The sequence below is a fragment of the Nothobranchius furzeri genome, chromosome 9, assembly GCF_043380555.1.
Source record: "Nothobranchius furzeri strain GRZ-AD chromosome 9, NfurGRZ-RIMD1, whole genome shotgun sequence".
NCBI lineage: Eukaryota > Metazoa > Chordata > Actinopteri > Cyprinodontiformes > Nothobranchiidae > Nothobranchius > Nothobranchius furzeri.
In genome coordinates this window covers 34,762,168-34,782,722 of record NC_091749.1, presented here as the reverse complement: position 1 = coordinate 34,782,722, position 20,555 = coordinate 34,762,168, and the positions used below count along the sequence as shown (strand labels likewise).

Here is a 20,555-nt window from a genome sequence, read left to right as displayed (position 1 = left end):
TGTCTTTTTATCTGTTCACCAATAAGTTTAGATTCGTTAGCTTGGCCCGGCTCTAGTGTTAGCTGGTTTTCGGCAGCTTGCGGTCGCTCTTCACGTGCCTGTCAAAGCCCAGAGACCAGCGTCAGATGATAGTGACAGGCAAGAGTGTGTTTGAGAACTGGGTGGTGATAAGAGATAAAGGTGGGTTGAAGAGGGCTGTCAGGCACAGATAAAGTCTACAATAACGGTCTAGAATCTATAATGTAGCGGATGAAAGCTTCACAGCAGGGCTTGAAGGAAAATGGTGTGTTCACTTACCTGCTGGGACATCAAAACGCTTCTCCAGGTCAACAGGAAACGACGAGACGTTCTGAGTTTGGGTCATCTGTTCCTTTACTGCTTTTAGACTGTTTTAGTAAAAGTCCCGAATCGGACCATGCGGCTCTTAATTCGCTTGTTAAACGGCACAAAAAGTAAACTTAGGTTAACCCACCCGAAGTTGTTATGGTTGGAGCACAGAGGAGGATTCTCAGCTGGCCACCACCGGAGGAAGCGACTGTCAGCCGGGGTGAAGACCTCCGTCTGTCCGCCTCCCCATACGTTCTATCTCCGTCCAGCCAGGCCCGTCCTGTCGGTCCTGTCCAGCTATCAACTGGCAGGTTCTTCTGTCCTCTTTGCACACACACCGACAGCACGGACAGTCCTACACACACCTGTTGCCTTCTCTAGCTCTTCGGCGGCCTCCACTCCAGCACCATCCGGGTCAGAGACCCAGGCGAACGCAGACCGAGCGCAGACACCCACCTCGGTCCCTCTGGAGGATGTTAAAAGGATCCTGGGTCTGGCTCATCCCGAGAGATGGAGACTAGCAGGTAACGTGCGTGTGGATGTTTGGATGGAAAATGTTCACCATAAAATAGATTCATTTGTTTTTATTCGGTCTCTTTCTTCCCACTCATGATTCATGCTCTGCTCATACTGGAAAAGTAAAATAATGTCAACTCTAACGTGAATTTGATTTTCAAGGACTTCAGTTTTGGTATTTTATTTTATCTTCATTCATTAAACTCACATACAAGTTGTAAATAAACATAGTTGTGATGTTACGTTATCTATTTTATCATCTAATTTCTCCTGGTTGTATCCCAAAGGTCTGGTTTTATTCTTGTTTTGTTCCCAACGAGACATGTCATTTTTAAGTGGTCTTGATCGTTGTTCTTCAGGGTTTCCTTTGGAGTTAGGTGTCTTTAAAAAATATTCATTTCATCAGAGCAATGTTTATATTTGTTTGTTAAACCATCAAACTCTGACCTTTAAATCATTATGCCATAAAAAATGTTGTGATTTGTCAGACAACTTGGCAAGTAAGGAAATAAACATATTTTTAAATGCATTTTTAGACACTTTGCATACCATTCTTGCATAATTATAACAGCTAATTTCTATGAAATGTCAATAATACCACAGATGACACCACCAGTGTCCTCAACAAGACATCACCTAAATTGTCATAGATGGTCATCTGAAATATGGAGCATCATTCAGATTTTCATTTTTAAAACACTGTCCATCAGATATAGATCCTCGTTATGTCCTTATCTACTTTCATTTGTTTGCACATTACGCTCTTACAGTACAAGTTATGAAAAGCATGAGATAATTCCTCAATATTTCTTTAAAAGATTACAAAAAAGTGGTTGTACAGGAGCTAAATCTAAAGAAATGAAAGATTGCTTAAATATTTTGGAAACTGGTATAATAATTTTATTTTTGCTCTCTAATGTTGGATAAATTGTGTGATAACTAAGCTGGGTCCCTTTGCTCCAGGTTTCTATCGGACTTTTGAAAGACAATCTGGTTAAAACTGGTGTCGCGGACCGCGTCACTAATCTGTTTTCTCATTCTCCCTCTCTTCTCAATCCCAGCTGCCATCGGGTTCCTTACTGTCTCCAGCACAGTAACCATGTCAGCTCCCTTCTTTCTGGGCAGAGTCATAGACACGATTTACACCTCTGCTTCAGACACAGAAACCATGACGGCCTCTTTAACGTCTCTTTGCATCATGCTGGCGGGAGCTTTTCTCTGCGGAGGAGCAGCAAATGCTGCTCGAGTCTACATCATGCAGGCGTCAGGTGAGATGAGGAGGACACAAATGGGACAAAAGCACACATGTATTATCGTTTAGACATTAAAAGAAACCCACAAAGTTCTACATCAGTCCAGTAAAGGGTCCAAATCTAAATAAGCTCTCATGTCTTCCCTCCTCAGGCCAACAAATTGTTCGTAATCTCCGTACCTCCCTCTTCTCCTCCATCCTTAGACAGGAAGTGGCATTCTTTGACAGGAACAGGACCGGTGAACTCATCAACCGGCTCTCAGCGGACACCGCTGTGGTGGGCCGCTCCATCACGGACAACCTATCAGACGGCCTGAGGGCCGTTGCTCAGGCAGCTGCTGGTGTCAGCATGATGGTGAGGGCTGGACCCTGAGCGTTCTGCTGTTGTCGCTCCAGACACAACAGCTGACAGAGAGGAGGTGAAAGCAGGCAGAGACAGGGGACATGCTGTTAAAGAGACAGGAGTGGTCCGCATCTGTAGGTGATGAAGTGTTAAACAAAGGAAATTGATTTCTTTAAAATCTTATCAGTCTGACTTACAGAAAACAAGACTAAAATGTTTTGTTTGGTGTGTTTGGCGCTTGAGTGATTCTGTCAGACCGCAGCAGAGACACACCGGGTTGGTTTTGCTTTTTGTTCCTCCTGAGCTGGGAGTTTCCTTCTTAGTTACTTATAATCTGTAAAAAAAAAAGTTGTGAAACAGGTTTTTCTTTTAAGTGACCCATGAACTGAGGATAATCTGATAAAACCTGTTTTACTTTATAGCAAGGAAGTGAATTTATTTCCTGGCACAGCTGTCATTCAAGGAACTTAATGGAAAGTAGTTCCAGCATCACCTCCATCAGCAAGAAGCTTTGTAAACGACAGAACTTCTTTATTCTGAATTTTAAATTAATTTAATAAAAACCAGTTAAGTGCAATAACTATAGTTTCCTCTCCACAGATTCCTGCAGTATATTTTGATTTTCATTCTAAACATTTTAACTTGATCATTCATGTATAACAACCCTGATAATTCACATGAAACTTTTGTGAACACAGATTTATTGCTGATTTAGTCATTTTATTTTCATCCTTCATTAAATGTGATTTCCTCTCCTCTAGTTCTACGTTTCTCCCAGTCTTGCGAGCTTTGTTCTGCTGATCGTCCCTCCTATGGCTGCTCTTGCTGTCGTTTACGGCAGATACCTTCGCGCCGTCTCCAAACGCACGCAGGACGCTCTTGCACAAGCAACACAGGTACACAGCCATACGGAAAAAGCCGTAGAAAATGGGTCCAAATATATCTCGGAATGTTGTATTTGAATTATTTCAAAAAAGCCTTGGAGGAAAATAATGTCAAAATCAGCTGTTTGCCTAGCTCATGGTTGTGTTTGCATATGATATAAAATGCTGTTTGGATCAGAGTAACTTAATTAAATGTGCAGACTGAGTAAATTTGCTTTGCTTTAATTTAACTGTGTGTGTGTGCAGTTGGCGGAGGAGAGGATCAGCAACATACGAACGGTCCGGGCTTTTGGTAAAGAGTTGTCCGAAGTCGACTCGTACACACGGAAGGCGGATCGGGTTCTCAGTCTGGCTAAACAGGAGGCCGTAATGCGAGCAGGTTTCTTTGGAGTGGTAAGTTTGTATTGGGCCATTCCCATCTGTAACTGGTCGGCCCGGCCCGGATAGCATCTTGGTGGCCTGCCCTTTTTCAGGGTGCAAAGAGACTGTTTTTCAGCCCTCTTTCTGAGGTGGTCTGCTTCAGGCTGCCCAGGGCCAACACACCCACTGCTGACAGCAAATTCACACCTTCCATTAGAGCAAGCCTCTGATTGGTGGGTAGAATCCGCCCACATGGGCTTAAGACATGCTCAGTTCATTATCGTTCATGATCATGCTGATTACCTAGAAGCTGAAAATGTCTCTGACTGCATTCCTTGCATAGAAGAAGAAGAAGAAAATATCATTTCTATAGCGCCTCTCAAGATAAAATCACGAGGCGCTTCACAAAAACAATAAAAATTGTAAAAATATAAAAAAAACATTTCGAAAATGTTTAAAAATATATTTAAAATGAGCAAGAATAAGCAATTGCGATTTAAAAGAAAAAATGTTAAGAAAGGGAGAGTGAACAGGAAAGAGGGAAATCAGTGGATCCTGAGGAAGGTGGAATAGGTGGGGAGAGCAGAATAAAGAGCGAGTGGTGAAGAAGGTCATAGGTTGCATACCTAAGCAAGGATGTGTGGAATCAACCAGGCCAGGCTGGAGCTATCCGGGCAGGGCCGACCAGGTACAGATGGGAATGGCCCATATGTGTGAGTGGAGATGCTTGCAGGCTTCTGCTTTTGGGTTACCACAACAGCTACATTACTAAAGAATGCTGCAAAAAAGGTCAAAGGTTCAAATCCCACCTGCTGGCTTTCTGCGTGTAGTTGGCCTTTTCTCATGCATGTGTTTTTTTTTTCCAGGCACTCTGGTTTCCTCTCAAAGACCAAAACCATCTGTTAGGTTCATTTATGTCACTTTGTGTAAAAGCATCTGCAAAAGGCTAAACCATGAACATAAACAACATTCCATGATTTAGACCAACACTAAACTTTCTCCATGCAAGCACAGGCAGCCATAGTGTCGTTGAGTCAGAGACGTGTGGTAGAAAAGCATCCGATTGATTCCCAGTGAGATGGTATTTGTGTCATCAGTTCTGCACCAGGAAGTGGAAGTTGCATCAGAAGCTGTTGTAATTAAACAAGATGAAATGTGTTTCAGACTGGGCTGAGTGGGAACCTCATGATCCTGTCGGTGCTCTACAAAGGAGGCCTCCTGATGGCCAGCCAGCACATGACTGTAGGAGAGCTCTCATCCTTCCTCATGTACACCTTCTGGGTGGGCATCAGCATCGCAGGTATCGCATTCAGTCCGTACGCACAAGGGTCCTGGATGCTGCGTGTTTTCTAACACAACACCATTTTATTCAATTTTCTCTTTTTCGTGTGCAGGCCTGAGTTCATTCTACTCTGAGCTGATGAAAGGTTTTGGTGCTGGAGCCAGACTCTGGGAGCTGCTGGACAGAAAGCCAGAGTTTCCTCTAAATGGTAAACACACACGTGCGCACTTACACACTCATGCACACGCCACTGCAGGAAAGTTCTGCCACAAATTCAGATATATTTTTTATTACATTCAGAGTAATTCAGATCTGGACTAAATGCAAGCAAAATGTATATTTCATACGTGGTTGATTTATTTTATTCAAGCAATTGCAAATAATGTGTATAAAAGTAAATTTAAAATTTAAAACAAGTTTTCTTTCAGTGGGAAAGTGTAGGATTCATTCTCATTTCAGGTGACCTGGTAGTAGTCTTTTTTTGTTTTATTTGTATTACTTTTTATTTACTATATGTTTGTTTTTTTATTCTTTTTCTAATTTTTTTGTCCTCTTTTCTAAGTTTTCAACAGAAATTTGGTCCGGTTCAGCCTGCAGGGGGCGATGTAATGTTTTCTCACAGCTACAGGGTGATACTGTAACTCTGAGTCCTGAAGGAGATAAATGTGCTTCTGCTGGCAATATATTGTTTGTTTTTTTTTCTTCTTTGTCCAGTCTTGAGTATTACAAATGTCTATTACCTATTATAAGTCTTTAAGTTCTTTGCTGACATGTTTTAATAGAAGCCAGTATGATTAATCTCCATATGGGTAATAATAATGTCACCAATCACCTCTTTACGTGTATGTTTCTTCTACGTTTCTTCCACAGAGGGCCATGTCCTCCATCCAGATCAGCTGAAAGGCCAGCTGCAGTTCTGTGACGTCTCCTTCTCCTACCCGGCTCGTAAGGAAGCTGCTATTTTCCAGGAGCTTAATCTTTCGGTTCCGGCTGGTTCCATCATGGCGGTGGTGGGGCCCAGTGGGTCGGGAAAGTCCTCCATCGTCTCACTTTTACTCAGGCTGTATGATCCTGATGCTGGTGAGAGCAGAGGGAAACCCACTCTGATCTGTTATAGCACACTTTACAAAGAGATTAAACAGTTTTTTCTTCCAGGTTTTATCACTATTGATGGTCATGACATCAGAGATTTAAACCCATATTGGCTGAGGAGTCACATTGGAACCGTCAGCCAGGTAATTGGGGGGGCACAATGTGTGTGTTTTTATTTCAAGAGGAAATTGCAAGAGTTTGTCCCACTTTTATCCAGGAACCGGTGCTATTTTCCTGCTCCATCAGAGAAAACATTGCATATGGTGCTCTTGACCCCGATGCCGTGACCTCAGAGGACGTCTACAGAGCCGCCAGAGTGGCCAACGCCTTTGATTTCATCCAGGCGTTCCCTAAAGGCTTCGACACAGTGGTGGGAGAGAAAGGAGTGCTACTGTCAGGTGATTTGTGTTTTTTATGTTTTTAAACTTCATATAAGACTTCTTCATTTTGAATGAAGAGCTGATCTGAAACTGACTTTGTCCCTCTGTATCTTTTATGGATGTTGTGATTTTATTCTGCTTTGATTTACATGAGATACATTTACATGCAGATCTGATCTTGTCGATGTGGGTCAGAGAGCATTGGGAAATTATTTGTACAATAATAGAGAAAAGTCCCTTTTAATATTTTATTTCATGAGCTCCTGTTGAGTGTCTCTAGACAGTAAAACTCCGCTAGTGGATTGGCGCAGAGTTCTGTAACCAGAGGCGGTTTTACCATTAGGCATAGGTAGGCGGCTGCCTGGGGCCCCCTTGTGTTGGGGGACCCCCTAGCCCTGACCGCCAGCACCCCTCTGTTAATGCCACAATATTCTTATTACCAACCTGTGGCCGCAGACGGGATTGGACATGCGCACTTCTCATTACCATAATTCCTGAACCTTTCAAGATATCATTAAAATTCCAAAAGTACTGAAAAGATTAAAAATGGGGCTTTTCGTGCATATACAATACATTACGGTAGCCACCGGGATTCCCTGTATTGAGCGCAAAGAATCACAACAAAGATTCAGAGACGTGCTGAGTTTGTCATCCAAAATGCTCCGTTTTATAACTTTTGAATGGCTGATCAGATCCAGGAAATTCCAACGGTTCCTAAAAGTACATAAAAGCAGCTTTCCAATGATCTATAGCATGAAGCAATCAGAGTTAGGGAAAATATCGCTACGAGGGGAAATCCTGCTGTACAGCCTGATTGAAACGGAGCGCAGCGCCGCGGTGGAAGCGGATAACGGAACGGGGAAGCTAATTAGCATAAAAAGCCAGCATGAAATTATGGAAGAAAATCAACACGATCTCTTAGGTGTCCCAGAAGGCTTATATCTGAAGACAGTGACCATGAAGAAGGACAGATCTCCAGTGAACCAGGATATGAACGTTTGTTCAGTCTTTATTTTTTTATTTGAACAACCCTCAACTATTTGCTAATTGTAAGATTCAGCATCATTCCAGCATTATTTATCTTTTTGCAATAAATAATTATTTTTGCTAAAACAAATGTTTTTGGTATAGCAGTGCACGGTGTGCAAGAGAAGCACCCCATGGCTGTGTGAGGTGTGCAGGACTCTGCCTGCAGCTGGAGAGAAACTGCTTCAATGTCTACCACATCAAATAAAAATGTCTGAAAGTTTACAAAAATAAATGGTCCTAAAAACTGCTAAAAGACACCAAGGTTCAAACTTTTTTAAGAATAGATGCATTTCAGTTCAAAGTTTAAATTGTTTGCCCAGTAATTTTGAAGTTCCTGTTCAGTAATAACTGTAAAAAATTCAAATCCGTTTTTTGCTTTTTTCACTTTTAAGCTGATTTTTTAAAGGCTGTAATAGAAATACATTCTAAATAGAAGAAGAAGAAAATATCATTTCTATAGCGCCTGTCAAGATAAAAATCATGAGGCACTTCACAAAAACAAAAATATAAATATAAAAAAGCATTTAGAAAATGTTTAAAAATATATTTAAAATGAGCAAAAATAGGCAATTGGGATTTAAAAGAAAAAATGTTAAGAAAGAGAGAGAGTGAATAGGAAAGAGGGAAATCAGTGAGGAAGGTGGAATAGGTGGGAAGAGCAGAATAAAGAGAGAGTGGTGAAGAAGGTCATACAAAAGCTAGCTTGAACAAATGAGTCTTCAGCTGCTTTTTAAAGGAGACCACTGAGTCCACTGATCTCAGGCTCAGGGGGAGAGAGTTCCAGAGTCTGGGGGCCACAGCAGCAAATGATCGCTCACCTTTGGTCTTTAGCCTGGTGCTGCACAACCAGTAGGCTTTGATCACTGGACCTCAGGGACCTGCTGGGGGTGTAGGGACTAAGAAGATCACCAATGTAAGATGGTGCTTGTCCATGTAAGGCCCTATAGACCAGAACCAGGATTAAGAAATAAACCCTGAAGTTGACTGGCAGCCAGTGAAGCTGGAGGAGAAGTGGCTTCACGTTTCTTTTCGTGAAATGTTATAGTGGTTTGGAAATACAAACCATACACTGAAAGCTGAGGTTGTTCTGAAAAAAGGAGAAGAGTTACACACACTTTGCACTTTTTATTACAATTTTACAGCCATAAGATTAAAAAAAATACCAGGCGGCCCTGTTATAATTATGGTCATAAGAGGGTTATTAAGACTGCGATGCACAAACAGGAAGTGATTGGTAGTCATTCCACTCCAATCCAGTTGGTGGCAGTAATGCACCAAATTGTTGTTTGCCAAGTGCCATAAGACCACAAATAAGAATAAGAAGAGAGGCGGCAGCGTTCGTAACAAACTCAAAGCGATAGTCAAAACATTAAGCATGACATGGAGTTATCCTAGTGGCTCCAATAAGAGAAAGAAGCAGCATGTTTCATTAAAGCTTTTATCTTCACTTCTGAAAGTGACGTTGTTTTTCGATGTAAACATCAAAAGGAAGCAGAAAGGAAAGACAATGGAAAATGTTTAAAGGGAGGAAAACATAGACCAAAATGGAAAATAGAAAAAAAATAACTAAGGCTAAAGCACAGGAGCGCTGACAGAAAAAAGAAAGCAGAGCAAATATTGAAAGCACTCAAAGGGAGGGAAATACAGGAAAAAAAAGAGGAGGACTACTAAAAAGGGAAAATAACTCATGTCAGAAGAGGGGAGAGTTTCGCAAATCCAGTCAAAGGCAAGATTGTCGAAAATTTAGTGTAAGGGGCCCCATGTCTGTTTCGCCTTGGGCCCCCAAATTGCTAAATCCGCCCCTGTTTGTAACCTTCATGCATAAGTCATTTTTTATCATCTCTTCTACTAAATATAGTTCAGAGTCACAAAACCAAGTTTACCTTAAAAGTGAGGAGTTTCCTTTTTTATCTTTTTTGTTTTGGCAAAAAGGGTGAACCCTTCCCAATAGGCTCAGATGGACCCCAGGGGTCTCATGTATCAACCAGGGAATTCCCTCACGTGCTGAGGATGTAGCGCAGGGATTAAAGTTCTCCGTCGTAGCGACGGAAATCCGTCAGTTGGAATAATCAGAAAAAAGTTCAGTCAAAATCGCTTCTTGCGCTCACTTGGGTTTAGTAGTCTCTCTCTCTCTCCTGTTGCTAATTGAAACACGCACCGTTGTTGAAATGCGTTTCTCCACCGTTCTGCACCGCCCAAGCTGCAAAAACGTGCGCGCGCTCATTGCTCGCTCTCACGGTGCGCACAAGCACAAACAGCGCGCACCAGGCGCTGGGATTCTAACAGAGCCAATAAAGCTCTGATGTCACAATGAGAGTTAACGTGATGAGCGGAACCAGGACCCAAATTCCCGGTGGGCCGATCTGAGGTCGGTGTTTTTAGTCGTCTCTTTGTTTTTTTCAATCCTGTGTTCAGTCATGACGCTCTGCTGATCACCTGCTGATGAGAGGATTTCTCCTGTCAGTGGAGCAGGTGAGCTGCTGAACTAGCGTTAGTTCCTAGAAACACTTTCTATGCCCAGACTGTAGTGACCTGTTATTTATAATTGTATAATTAATATTAAGTGAATGCACTAAACCCAAAAATGATAGAAGATAAGATTAAATATTATGAATCATATTACTATCAAATGTAAATAAGAATAACAGATAACTAATCTTAATGAAAAATTATTAATATTTTTTATTTTAAAATTGATTATATTTCATTTCTAAGGTTTGGATGTCTGTGAACATTACAGAATATTCAGATTGGTGTAAAGAACCTGATATTATTAATAACAGGTCATGATCTAAAGCTGGTCTGAGGTATAAAACTCTGCCCTGGGCCTAAAGCCCTGCAGACACATTTAGTTTCTATAAACACCAACAACAAATAAATAACAGCAGCTGGATTCTACTTTGTTCCTTAAAGTGAGTCACGTAGTGTTGCAAGTTCTGCAGCTCACACGTTCAACATGGAGCTCTGCCAGCTGATTGGTTCTTTTGGTAACTGGTGCAGTTCTGGTACTGAGCAGCATGGATGCATCAGTGGATTTCACTGTAGTCTGTGTTCATATTGGATTAAGAAAGGACAGGAAAACATTGTTAACTCAAACATGTCATTATAATGAACATGTATAGATACTTTATCATACATTGCTACCAGCCTGTAACTCTTCGTTTCCCCCAAAAATGCACCAGACTGATGCGTTTAAATATAAAATGTCCAACAATCCTTTTTCCAGGGGGGCATGCCCCGACACCCCTAGAGTACTTTAATACTTATCATCTTTTTTACCTCAGAGGAATCTCAACACCAACACTTTTAAACACTGTGCATATTAACAGGTTATTCCAAATTTTTCAGAAACAAGAATACTGACCTTAAGCTGACCAATCAGAGCCCGAATAGTGGCTGCATGTAAACAATGTGAGCCCCCCCCCAAACAATAATTTTCAGTCAGATGAGAATTTTTTGCTTCAATCCCAGACGTAGCGTGACCAAATGGATTGAGGGTGTTTCTGTATGTAAATGACTGTGAACAGGCACGAGCACCTGGGTACGCACAGGTGGGATTTATCATCAGACGATTGCGGAAGAACATACAAACGAGAGGCCACTGCATGTTTCATAAATCAGGTTTTTGACCTTTCATACAAACATTCTAAATTTCATTCGTAGGAAGGAATAAAGGACAGTTTCTACAAACGTTTGTTAAATGAGACCCCATGTGTTTTTTTTTTCTTCCATTACTTTTCCAAAAGTCTCTTTACAATTCCAGATGTTGCAAGTCCTGTGAGCATTAGAAGGGTCTTGGCCCAAATTTGGCCCTAGAGTCCCGGTGGGGTCCATTGGACACCATGTGCACTTTTTTGAGTTTTGCTTGCCTTTCTCTCAGTTTCTTATGTCACATTTTGATTACTTAAATGGTCAATTAGTAAAACTACCTTCTGCTTTTACTGCAATTTGGCACAAATAAGTAAAAACATTTTTTTGTTTTCTGATGATTTAGGATTAAACTTTGTTCCAAAAATAAGTCCATGCATTTAAAACTTGTTTTTTTTTTTTAACAAATTTAAGCAGTTTTTAGTTTCTGGAAGCAACTTACTAGTCTAGTGTCATTTTATGGTAGAAACGTCATGCAGTTATTGAACAGTTTTGGATCAGGAGTTGGCTAAAACCTCTCCTGTTAAACATAAAATGAAACATTTGTCATATTTATTCTGTTGTTTTCTTTGGTCCAAGTTGCAAGAGTCTGCTTCAGAGAGGCTAAAGAGGGTTGGATTAGATGGGAATTTAAAATTCAGATTTTAAATTAATCTGCTAGATTAATTCTGACTGGATCTGAGATTTTCAGGCATGTTTTTTTTTTTGTGGAGAAAATTAAAAATGTGGTTAATCTTTGTGGTTTTCATCCCCTCAGGTGGTCAGAAGCAGAGGATAGCCATAGCCAGAGCTCTGCTAAAGGTGAAAACAATATAAAATAGTGCTTTTATAATTGTTTTTGTTATCCCTGTGGTTTAAGGGTTTGTAACAGCCTTTGTTTATTTATTTTCCAGAATCCAAAGATCCTACTCTTGGATGAGGCCACCAGGTGAGAAAGAAACTTCAACCGTTTCAAGTTTTTTTTCCAGGAGTGTCAGATCTGGTTTTCCACTTTTACCAACAAGATCTTAAAGCTAGATGTCTCTTCTTTTATGTGACTTCAGCGCGCTGGATGCGGAGAATGAGTTCCTGGTCCAGGAGGCGTTGGAGCGTCTGATGGAAGGTAGATCACCTCTCACTGCTTTTTCTGTTTCTGCCATAATGACCAAACTTCCGAGCCATCGTTAAATTGTCCTGTTTACTTTCCTTGGGTGAACAGGGAGGACGGTCATGATCATCGCCCACCGTCTGTCCACCATTAAGAACGCTGATGCCGTCGCTGTTCTGGATCAGCGGCGTGTAGCCGAGTGCGGCCCACCCACAGAGCTGCTGGGAAACCGGCAAGGACAGTTCAGGAGGCTGATGGAGAAGCAGGCGTTTCTGCAGGAGGAGCAGCAGCGAGCTCTTCTCTGAGGAAAACTCTCAGTTAGAGAGAAGAAAGACTTTAAATTCCTTTTCTGCCTCATTGCTGAGAAGATTTAAAAGCTAAAACGGGGTATAGGTCCATCTTAGAAACTGTTTAGAATAAAATGTTTACAGGAAGAGGAAGCCAGACACACTGGAATAGCGGAGTTTGAATCTATAACTGCTTTATTGTAGCAAAAAAGTTCCTCTTGCATATTTTTGTTCTTCTGAACTCTTACCTGTAACCACCTCATACATCCAAAATTAGCTTGAAAATTATTTATATATTTAAATGTGTCTTTGTTTTTATTTGAACTTGAATGTCAGATCATGCTACAAACTAAAATGCACATTTGTGGAAGAACTCAGACCTGTGCATCAAAATAAGGTTTAAAGTTATTTCTGTTAATGTTCTTAAGAATCAGCAAGTTTTGTTTATTTTAGTTTCATTCTTTGTTGTTTTTCCCTTTTAGACTTTTAACCGGCGTCACCTTAACAACTCAAACTGAACCAGTACAGGTCAGAGAGACCTGCTGCTGGTGTGTACAGGATTCCCACTTCACAACCTTAAATTCTTAATAAACAACTAAAAATAAAATCTGTTCTGGAGACTCAAGGCTGCACGTTGATCCAGTTGAATCTTACGACTGGTGAGGAGTGCGGAGTCACAAGTACTCGCTCTTTCCAGTAAATATTTAGAACACAGACTCGATTTAATTCCTCATTTTAAACAGCTTCTTCTGCTGTAGAGGTTGGTATCAGTAACTAGAAACCCCAGACTGCAAGTGTTTGAAGGTTAAAAAGAGAATCAATCCAACACTGAATTGTATTTAGTGCATTTTTTATTTCAGTTGTTTTGTATTTATTCATTTAAGAATTGGAACTCGGTCCTTTGAGGTTTTGAATCAACAAGACGGCTCGTTTCTCACCAATTTATTCCTCTTTTTACTTCAAAGTGAATATTTTCCTAAATCAGATTAGATTTTTATATATTTCTTATATATAACTACATTTATGAATCTATTGTTCTCTTCAGTGGTGCATTTTGATTGTTTTATTTCTGCCTATAGATTAATGTCACTCAAAGTAAAATTAACGTGAAAATAGATGTTGTCTAGTAAAGTAAAGATTCTCCTGTTTGTCAGTTTATAATACATTTTCGTGCCAAGCTGTATAAATGACTCACATTTTCGTTTTCTGTACATGAAGATGAATAAAGTATTTTATTCGTGGGAAATCTTTTATGTTGATGTGCAGCAAGTTTTTAATTGGTCAATGTTTCTGTCGCTAGGTGGCGCTACAGTTGTTTTTACTCCATCTCCCGGTGAGTGGCCTGCTGGCACCAGGGATCAGAGCTCTCTCGGTGTATGCCATACCAAAATAAAAGCCGGCGGTGATGATATGAGGAATGTGTGCTCAGCTCTTGGTGTTGACAGAGCTGTGAGCTTCCTGCAAATAGACTCTGCATGTTGTCCCATCTGTCCATCTCCCTGCTCCTAGAAAGGCAGCAGTGAATTCACACAGAATTCTTATTTGTTTATAGTTTTTACAGGTTTATTTTTGGCAATATTCTGTTGTGAATCCAAAAGCACGGCGCAGTGTTTGGCCTGTATGCTGGTGCTCTTGCAGGAGACCAGGTGCACACATTCCTGCTCAGTGGGGCTGCGGATTCCCTCTGCAGCCACACTGGGCTATTTGAGGAAATACCTGACCCTCCTCTGTCCTGCAAGCCCCCGTCATTAGTCTGTAAGATATTATAAAAAGTGAATGCGCAACCAACAGAAACTGATAACCCAGCTATATCAACACAAACCCTGTCCTTCCACTGTCTACGTGGTGCCTTGTATCATTGGAGTGGTGCATAGAAGCTGCTTTTCAACCACTCCAGCAACAAAATGCAGGAAAACTGACTGATGTAGCAGCTATTTACCTGAGTTTAAGATCTCTTTGTCCATTTCTATCCACAATCCCCCAAATCCATCCTTCTTTGTCACTGGAACAAAAAAAAGCAGCAACTGGATTTAAGTATCTGACATGTTTCACATTTAGAAAATAAATTGGAAGGCAAATAAAATAAGAGAAGCACATGTTGCAATAGAACACAAGTTGGTTATAGCTTCCATAATAGTCCTACTCTATGGGACTTCTCAAGTTAGATAAAAACACTCAGTCTCCAAAACGTCCCTCTGTCCTTCTTAGATCTCTGAACCATCTCTGCTTCTCTTCAGCTGATCCCCTCTAATGCTCGACCACCTGCTGCACAATACACACCCTTTCACCTAACTCGTCCTCCTTCCTCTCCACCCCACTTCGGCCCCTGTGACCTCCCCCCTCCCTCTTTCTCCATTAACTGCCAGCCCCTTTACATTTTAGGTGTGTAGCCGGACCTCTGGTCCAGCGTGGCTCACAACAAGTGCATAAAAGTAGCTCAGCCTTGCTCTGCAGCCCCTTGATACCCCCCACCACCATGTGCCTCAAACACTACCAACCCCAACAAACACACACGCATTCTCGGTTCCACGAACCACTCCTAAGGAGGCCTCATCCATTTGGATCTCCCCCACCAAGGGTTTGGAGATTTAATCCTCTTCCTGGTGCTGAAAAAATAAAAGTGTTGGATTTTATTAAAAGTTGGGGAATATTGTTTGAAATTTAGCAGGTTTGATCATTGCAATTAAATACTTTCTGGTTAAATAACATGCAAAACGTCAGCTAATATGGAATATTTCTCTTCTTTACATGTAGAGAATGTAACAAGATTTATTGCTGAGTGTTCAGCTAATATTTGTTAGTTCATCATTTGAAAGTAACACAACCAGTAGATACAGCACAAAAATAACCACTTAGCGATTCCTAACCTGTTTTGTATTTTGTACCTATTTTTAGATTCTGGTGTTTTCCAGGTGTTCCCTCATCCCTCTTCATCTGATGTCTTATTTATTTAATTTACCACACATTTCTTGTATTTCTCCTCCATGCATTCCTCACCTCTTTCACCAATCCTTCCCTCATGCGGTGCATGAAGACATTCTCCCCATTTGTCTCTTTCTCTCACACCAGCTCCCCTCCTCCATTTGAGTTATAATTAATCCAGCGCTCCAGTGACAGAGCAGCGTAGCCCCCATACAGATAAGGTTTCAGTGGCTGTTCAAACCCTGCATGCATCCATGTGTTCTGCAGAGCTGCAACTGATTGCAATTAATGACTTGTGTGCAGATTAATGCAGCCGAGTAAGCAAACATGGCAGATTTGATCTATTCTGATGCCCTGTCAGTAAAGCATTGTGCACACATCAGATTTCTCCATGGGTTATTCTTGTGCTGCTCACTGAAGAGTCTGAATGAACTTGCAGTGTATTACTGGCTGCCTGTTGGACTCCTTGATGCAATTGCTTACAAATGGTAGATTTAAACTGCTCATTCAGACATGATATGAATAGAGGGAGTATGGGTGTTAGCTGATTAAGTCATTAATGATTTAATTGGCACTATGGTGGACCTGTCAGTCATAAGTTAGGGCCCTCTCGCACTCTGTGGCCTAAATCTGTTCAGAGGAGAGAAGCATTTTCCCATTTTAAGGCTGGTTCAGGCCTATAACAGCAAATCCATAACCCTGCTTGACAGCAACATGACGTCTCCCCTAGAAACCCCTCAGTGGACCGCGCGCTCCTTATACGGCCGTCTAGGTGGGTCCGCGGGGCTCGATGGGAGGTCAAAGCGACAGATCCATATATGGCGCGCGCTATCTCCTCGCGGGGGGCGCGCAGCGTCACTTCTGATCCCCTTCCTGAAGCCTGAATGATGGAACTTTCTCTGTCACCGAGGGGCGCGCCTCCACGCCGCACCCCCCACACCCCACTCCTCTGCCTCTGCCTGTCACAGCATCCTAATATGGCAGAGGGCCGGGATGGGGGCCAGTGCTGAGGTTTGTGAATGGTAGAAGGTGGGTATAAAAGCAGGACAGGCGGCAGGGAGAACTTCAGCTGGTTCAGCAGCAGCACTGGTTGGGTCGTTCTCTCCGAGCCGCAGACTAAACACCTAAGGTAAGATCCCTGCAAGGACCTGCGAACTCCTGAAGCCGCTCATCCAGGATGGGACACCGGGGATAGAGGAGTAGCGGAGCCTCCACTGGAGGAGAGAGACAGGGAGTTTAGAATGAGATACAGCTTGGTCACCTTACCGGTGGATGGACCTTAGGACACATGAGGAGCTATTACTTGCTTAGACCTATAAAGTAAATGGCAAACTCTTATTTAACTGTGTATTTGCAAACATTGCATCAGTTACCTGGAAACTGTACTAAAAACTCAATTTGATCTGCTAAATTTTAAAACCTTCTCAGAGGAAAAAAATCCCTGAAAATTTGGCTCTCGAGGAAAACATTTAGACATTATGTGCGTATTTTGCTTAAAATGTGCAGAGGTTTGGGTGCAAACCTCTTAATATGGATCTCATGATTTTTTAATTGACGTTTGGGTAGATAATTGAACATTGTTTGATCAGATAAAACATATACTAACGGTAAGTTTAGACTTTAAATCATGAGTAATAGTCTGATGTCGGTGCGTCTTGGGCAAGTTTTGCGCAAACCACCGGAGCTGGCTCATGTTTTCCTAATGTTCTAATTATTTTGAGTAACTTTATCCTCAAATTAGAAAATCTAGTTTTGGACAAACAAAATTTAGGAAAATAAAAACACGTTTTGCGTGTTTTGGTGTGTTTTACATAATATCTTAGATATGATTTTATTGCGCTGAAATCTACATATTTTTTCTCTCCTTCTTCACAGAAGCCATCATGTGTGACGACGATGAGACTACCGCCCTTGTGTGCGACAACGGCTCCGGCCTGGTGAAGGCTGGCTTCGCAGGAGACGATGCCCCCAGGGCCGTGTTCCCATCCATCGTTGGCCGCCCCCGTCACCAGGTAAATACTGGAGAAAAACATCTAAATGATTGAACTGCAATACCAACAAAAAAAATTAGTTGAAATAGCTCAAATTGAGAAAGCTTGAAGGCCAGATAAATTTGATAATATTTGAACAAAACTTTCCCCAAAATGAATTGTACTCAATTGAATCTTGAACTCAATTGTAAATTTCCGTTTTAAGTCCTAAAAAATCCCCAAACTTGAGCCATGTAGTGATGGTTCCTTAAAGAGCGATGTTGCTCTTATTTCTTTGAGACTAAATTGGTCACAGGTGAAGTGACAGGTTCATGCAGTTTCTCTGTCTGCCCCTGTGACGCATGCTGCTATTTGGCACGTTTACGCAATGGTCACTATGTCCAGTCTTTAATCTGGCCAGAAAAATATCATGCCGCCACGCAGACTCCCACGACTGACCTTTCATTTGCCATCTTCTCTCTTAGGGTGTCATGGTCGGTATGGGTCAGAAGGACTCCTACGTGGGAGACGAGGCCCAGAGCAAGAGGGGTATCCTGACTCTGAAGTACCCCATTGAGCACGGCATCATCACCAACTGGGACGACATGGAGAAGATCTGGCACCACACCTTCTACAACGAGCTGAGAGTGGCCCCCGAGGAGCACCCAACCCTGCTCACTGAGGCCCCTCTGAACCCCAAGGCCAACAGGGAGAAGATGACCCAGATCATGTTCGAGACCTTCAACGTCCCCGCCATGTATGTTGCCATCCAGGCTGTGCTGTCCCTGTACGCCTCCGGCCGTACCACTGGTGAGACTGACAACAACAGACCACCACCTCACACACAGTTACCTGAAAGAACACAAAACAACACAAAATCACACTTACTATGGCAGAAATATCTGAAAATCATTTAAAAACACACAAAACAAAAAAGAAAAACATTTGAAACGGGAGCTGATACGGTTATTATCTAATCGAAGTTATTTTACGCACAGCATTTACGCAGCGAACAGCTTTTTTTGACGCGTTCACGCACATTTTAGCAGTAAAGTTATTGCTTAAAATTCTTTATTCAGCCACACCACACTGTACAATTTTAGATTTTCGTCGTAGGGACTTTGCTAACGCGCATCATTATCTCTCCTCAGGTATTGTGCTGGATGCTGGTGATGGTGTGACTCACAACGTCCCAGTCTATGAGGGTTACGCCCTGCCCCACGCCATCATGCGTCTGGACCTGGCTGGTCGCGATCTGACCGACTACTTGATGAAGATCCTGACTGAGCGTGGCTACTCTTTCGTGACCACTGGTGAGAAACTAGTTCAGCCATACAAAAACATTTTTACGCAGAATTTAAAAAACTGAGTCTATAAAGTATTTTTGTTAACTTTGCAATTAATTGGAACTATTTTGACTCAATGACAGCCTTTTTTGAAGCTACAACTTTGTTATTAAACTATGCGATTACCGACAAATAGTGCGTTTTACGCGCTGTGATCTCAGCTTCTTTGCACTCCGAAGAATAACTCTCCCAATTGTCCAACCACAGCTGAGCGTGAGATCGTGCGCGACATCAAGGAGAAGCTGTGCTATGTGGCTCTGGACTTCGAGAACGAGATGGCCACCGCTGCCTCCTCCTCCTCCCTGGAGAAGAGCTACGAGCTTCCCGACGGTCAGGTCATCACCATCGGTAACGAGAGGTTCCGTTGCCCCGAGACCCTCTTCCAGCCTTCCTTCATTGGTACTTCAGAATATTCCTTTTTTTTTGTCTCATTATCACAAGTGATTATGCACATGGGACTTTGTGCCAAGCTGGCTGCGCTTCCTCTAACACTTGACGCTCTCATCTGACTAGGTATGGAGTCTGCTGGCATTCATGAGACCGCCTACAACAGCATCATGAAGTGCGACATTGACATCCGTAAGGATCTGTACGCCAACAATGTGCTCTCTGGTGGTACCACCATGTACCCTGGTATTGCTGACCGTATGCAGAAGGAGATCACTGCTCTGGCCCCCAGCACCATGAAGATCAAGGTAAACTTAAACAAAACATGAAAAAACTAAAACCACTTTAACTTTTTTACTATTTTACGCATTGGATAGCAATTACGCACAGCTTAATCAGCCCTTCTACTCCTTCTTTAGATCATTGCTCCACCTGAGAGGAAGTACTCCGTCTGGATCGGTGGCTCCATCCTGGCTTCCCTGTCCACCTTCCAGCAGATGTGGATCTCCAAGCAGGAGTACGACGAGGCCGGTCCCAGCATTGTCCACAGGAAGTGCTTCTAAATCCTCCACCTTAGCTTCTCCATTAATTTTGCAACCAGCCTTTTGGAGATCAAGCAAAGAGGAGAGAAATACACATCTGCGGCACAGCAACAATCTGCTGTCAATGGACTGTCTGCCTGCGCTGTTGACGTTCATATGCAATTTTTTATTCTTCTAAAATCTGCATATTTTATAGCTGTCTGTTGTCTGTGTTGCACGGAGAAAGGCTGTGAAAACAACCACTGAACCATGCATCCAACAAAAAAAATTAATAAAAAAATAACAACATGTTGCCCAACACATGTGAATGTAAGTGTATATACATATTGATAATTTATTAAAGTCCATTATTTGGTAATTTTGCCCCTGCGCCTCAGTTTTCTGTTAGAGGGAGGATGGGAATCACTCATTCACCGTTTCCTGCAGGAAACAAATGAAGTGATAAATCTAGGGATTAAACAGGAAACAAAGAAAGAGTCAAACAACAACCAAACACAAATTAAAAAAACCTCAATTTTAACAACACAGTCATAAAATCCCTGGTTCTAAGATGCTGAGGCGAATATTTAAGACCACATGGTGATCCATCCTTTCAGCTGGAGGAGACATTTTTAGCCAGAATATGACTTGGAAGGAATGCGCACGGGCAGCAACTGCTGCTTTTTGAACCGCCCGGATCATTGGACACCAGACACCGAGCTCTGGGCCCTGCCACATGCCCCTTCACGACCCCTAGACCATTTTTAGCCAAAAGTAATACCTTGTGTCCAGTGGGAGTGCTTCCCAGTCTTGCCTTATATGAACACCGGGTCGCATGCTGGGTTGAAACAACATCAATACCCTTTTCTGTCTTATAATGGCTTTATTATTATTATTCAGAAGCAGTTACATCAAATTTATC

General features: G+C 42.1%; 2 protein-coding genes and 1 long non-coding RNA gene across 3 annotated transcripts; 2 read left to right on the top strand and 1 right to left on the bottom strand.

Moving 5' to 3' along the window:
* Positions 1-199: 199 nt before the first annotated feature.
* On the top strand, positions 200-12,736 carry abcb10 (ATP-binding cassette, sub-family B (MDR/TAP), member 10). Its single transcript, XM_015952752.3, has 14 exons — positions 200-851; positions 1,905-2,111; positions 2,248-2,450; positions 3,200-3,334; positions 3,569-3,715; positions 4,847-4,982; positions 5,077-5,172; positions 5,835-6,044; positions 6,120-6,199; positions 6,274-6,454; positions 11,871-11,914; positions 12,007-12,041; positions 12,157-12,215; positions 12,312-12,736. The coding sequence occupies exons 1-14, from the start codon at positions 416-418 to the stop codon at positions 12,503-12,505; spliced, it is 2,163 nt and encodes a 720-aa protein (XP_015808238.3). The 5' UTR covers positions 200-415; the 3' UTR covers positions 12,506-12,736.
* Positions 12,737-14,044: 1,308 nt separating this feature from the next.
* LOC107381190 (uncharacterized) lies at positions 14,045-15,563 on the bottom strand. The gene is made up of 4 exons (XR_001572433.3): positions 15,485-15,563; positions 15,022-15,093; positions 14,427-14,489; positions 14,045-14,240 (listed from the first exon to the last, which is right to left on the bottom strand). It is a non-coding gene; the product is annotated as an uncharacterized lncRNA (long non-coding RNA).
* Positions 15,564-16,314: 751 nt separating this feature from the next.
* On the top strand, positions 16,315-20,012 carry acta1b (actin alpha 1, skeletal muscle b). Its single transcript, XM_015952754.3, has 7 exons — positions 16,315-16,538; positions 17,285-17,421; positions 17,865-18,189; positions 18,531-18,692; positions 18,933-19,124; positions 19,239-19,420; positions 19,532-20,012. Exons 2-7 carry the CDS (start codon positions 17,293-17,295, stop codon positions 19,673-19,675), a joined length of 1,134 nt encoding a protein of 377 aa, XP_015808240.1. The 5' UTR covers positions 16,315-16,538; positions 17,285-17,292; the 3' UTR covers positions 19,676-20,012.
* Positions 20,013-20,555: the final 543 nt, after the last annotated feature.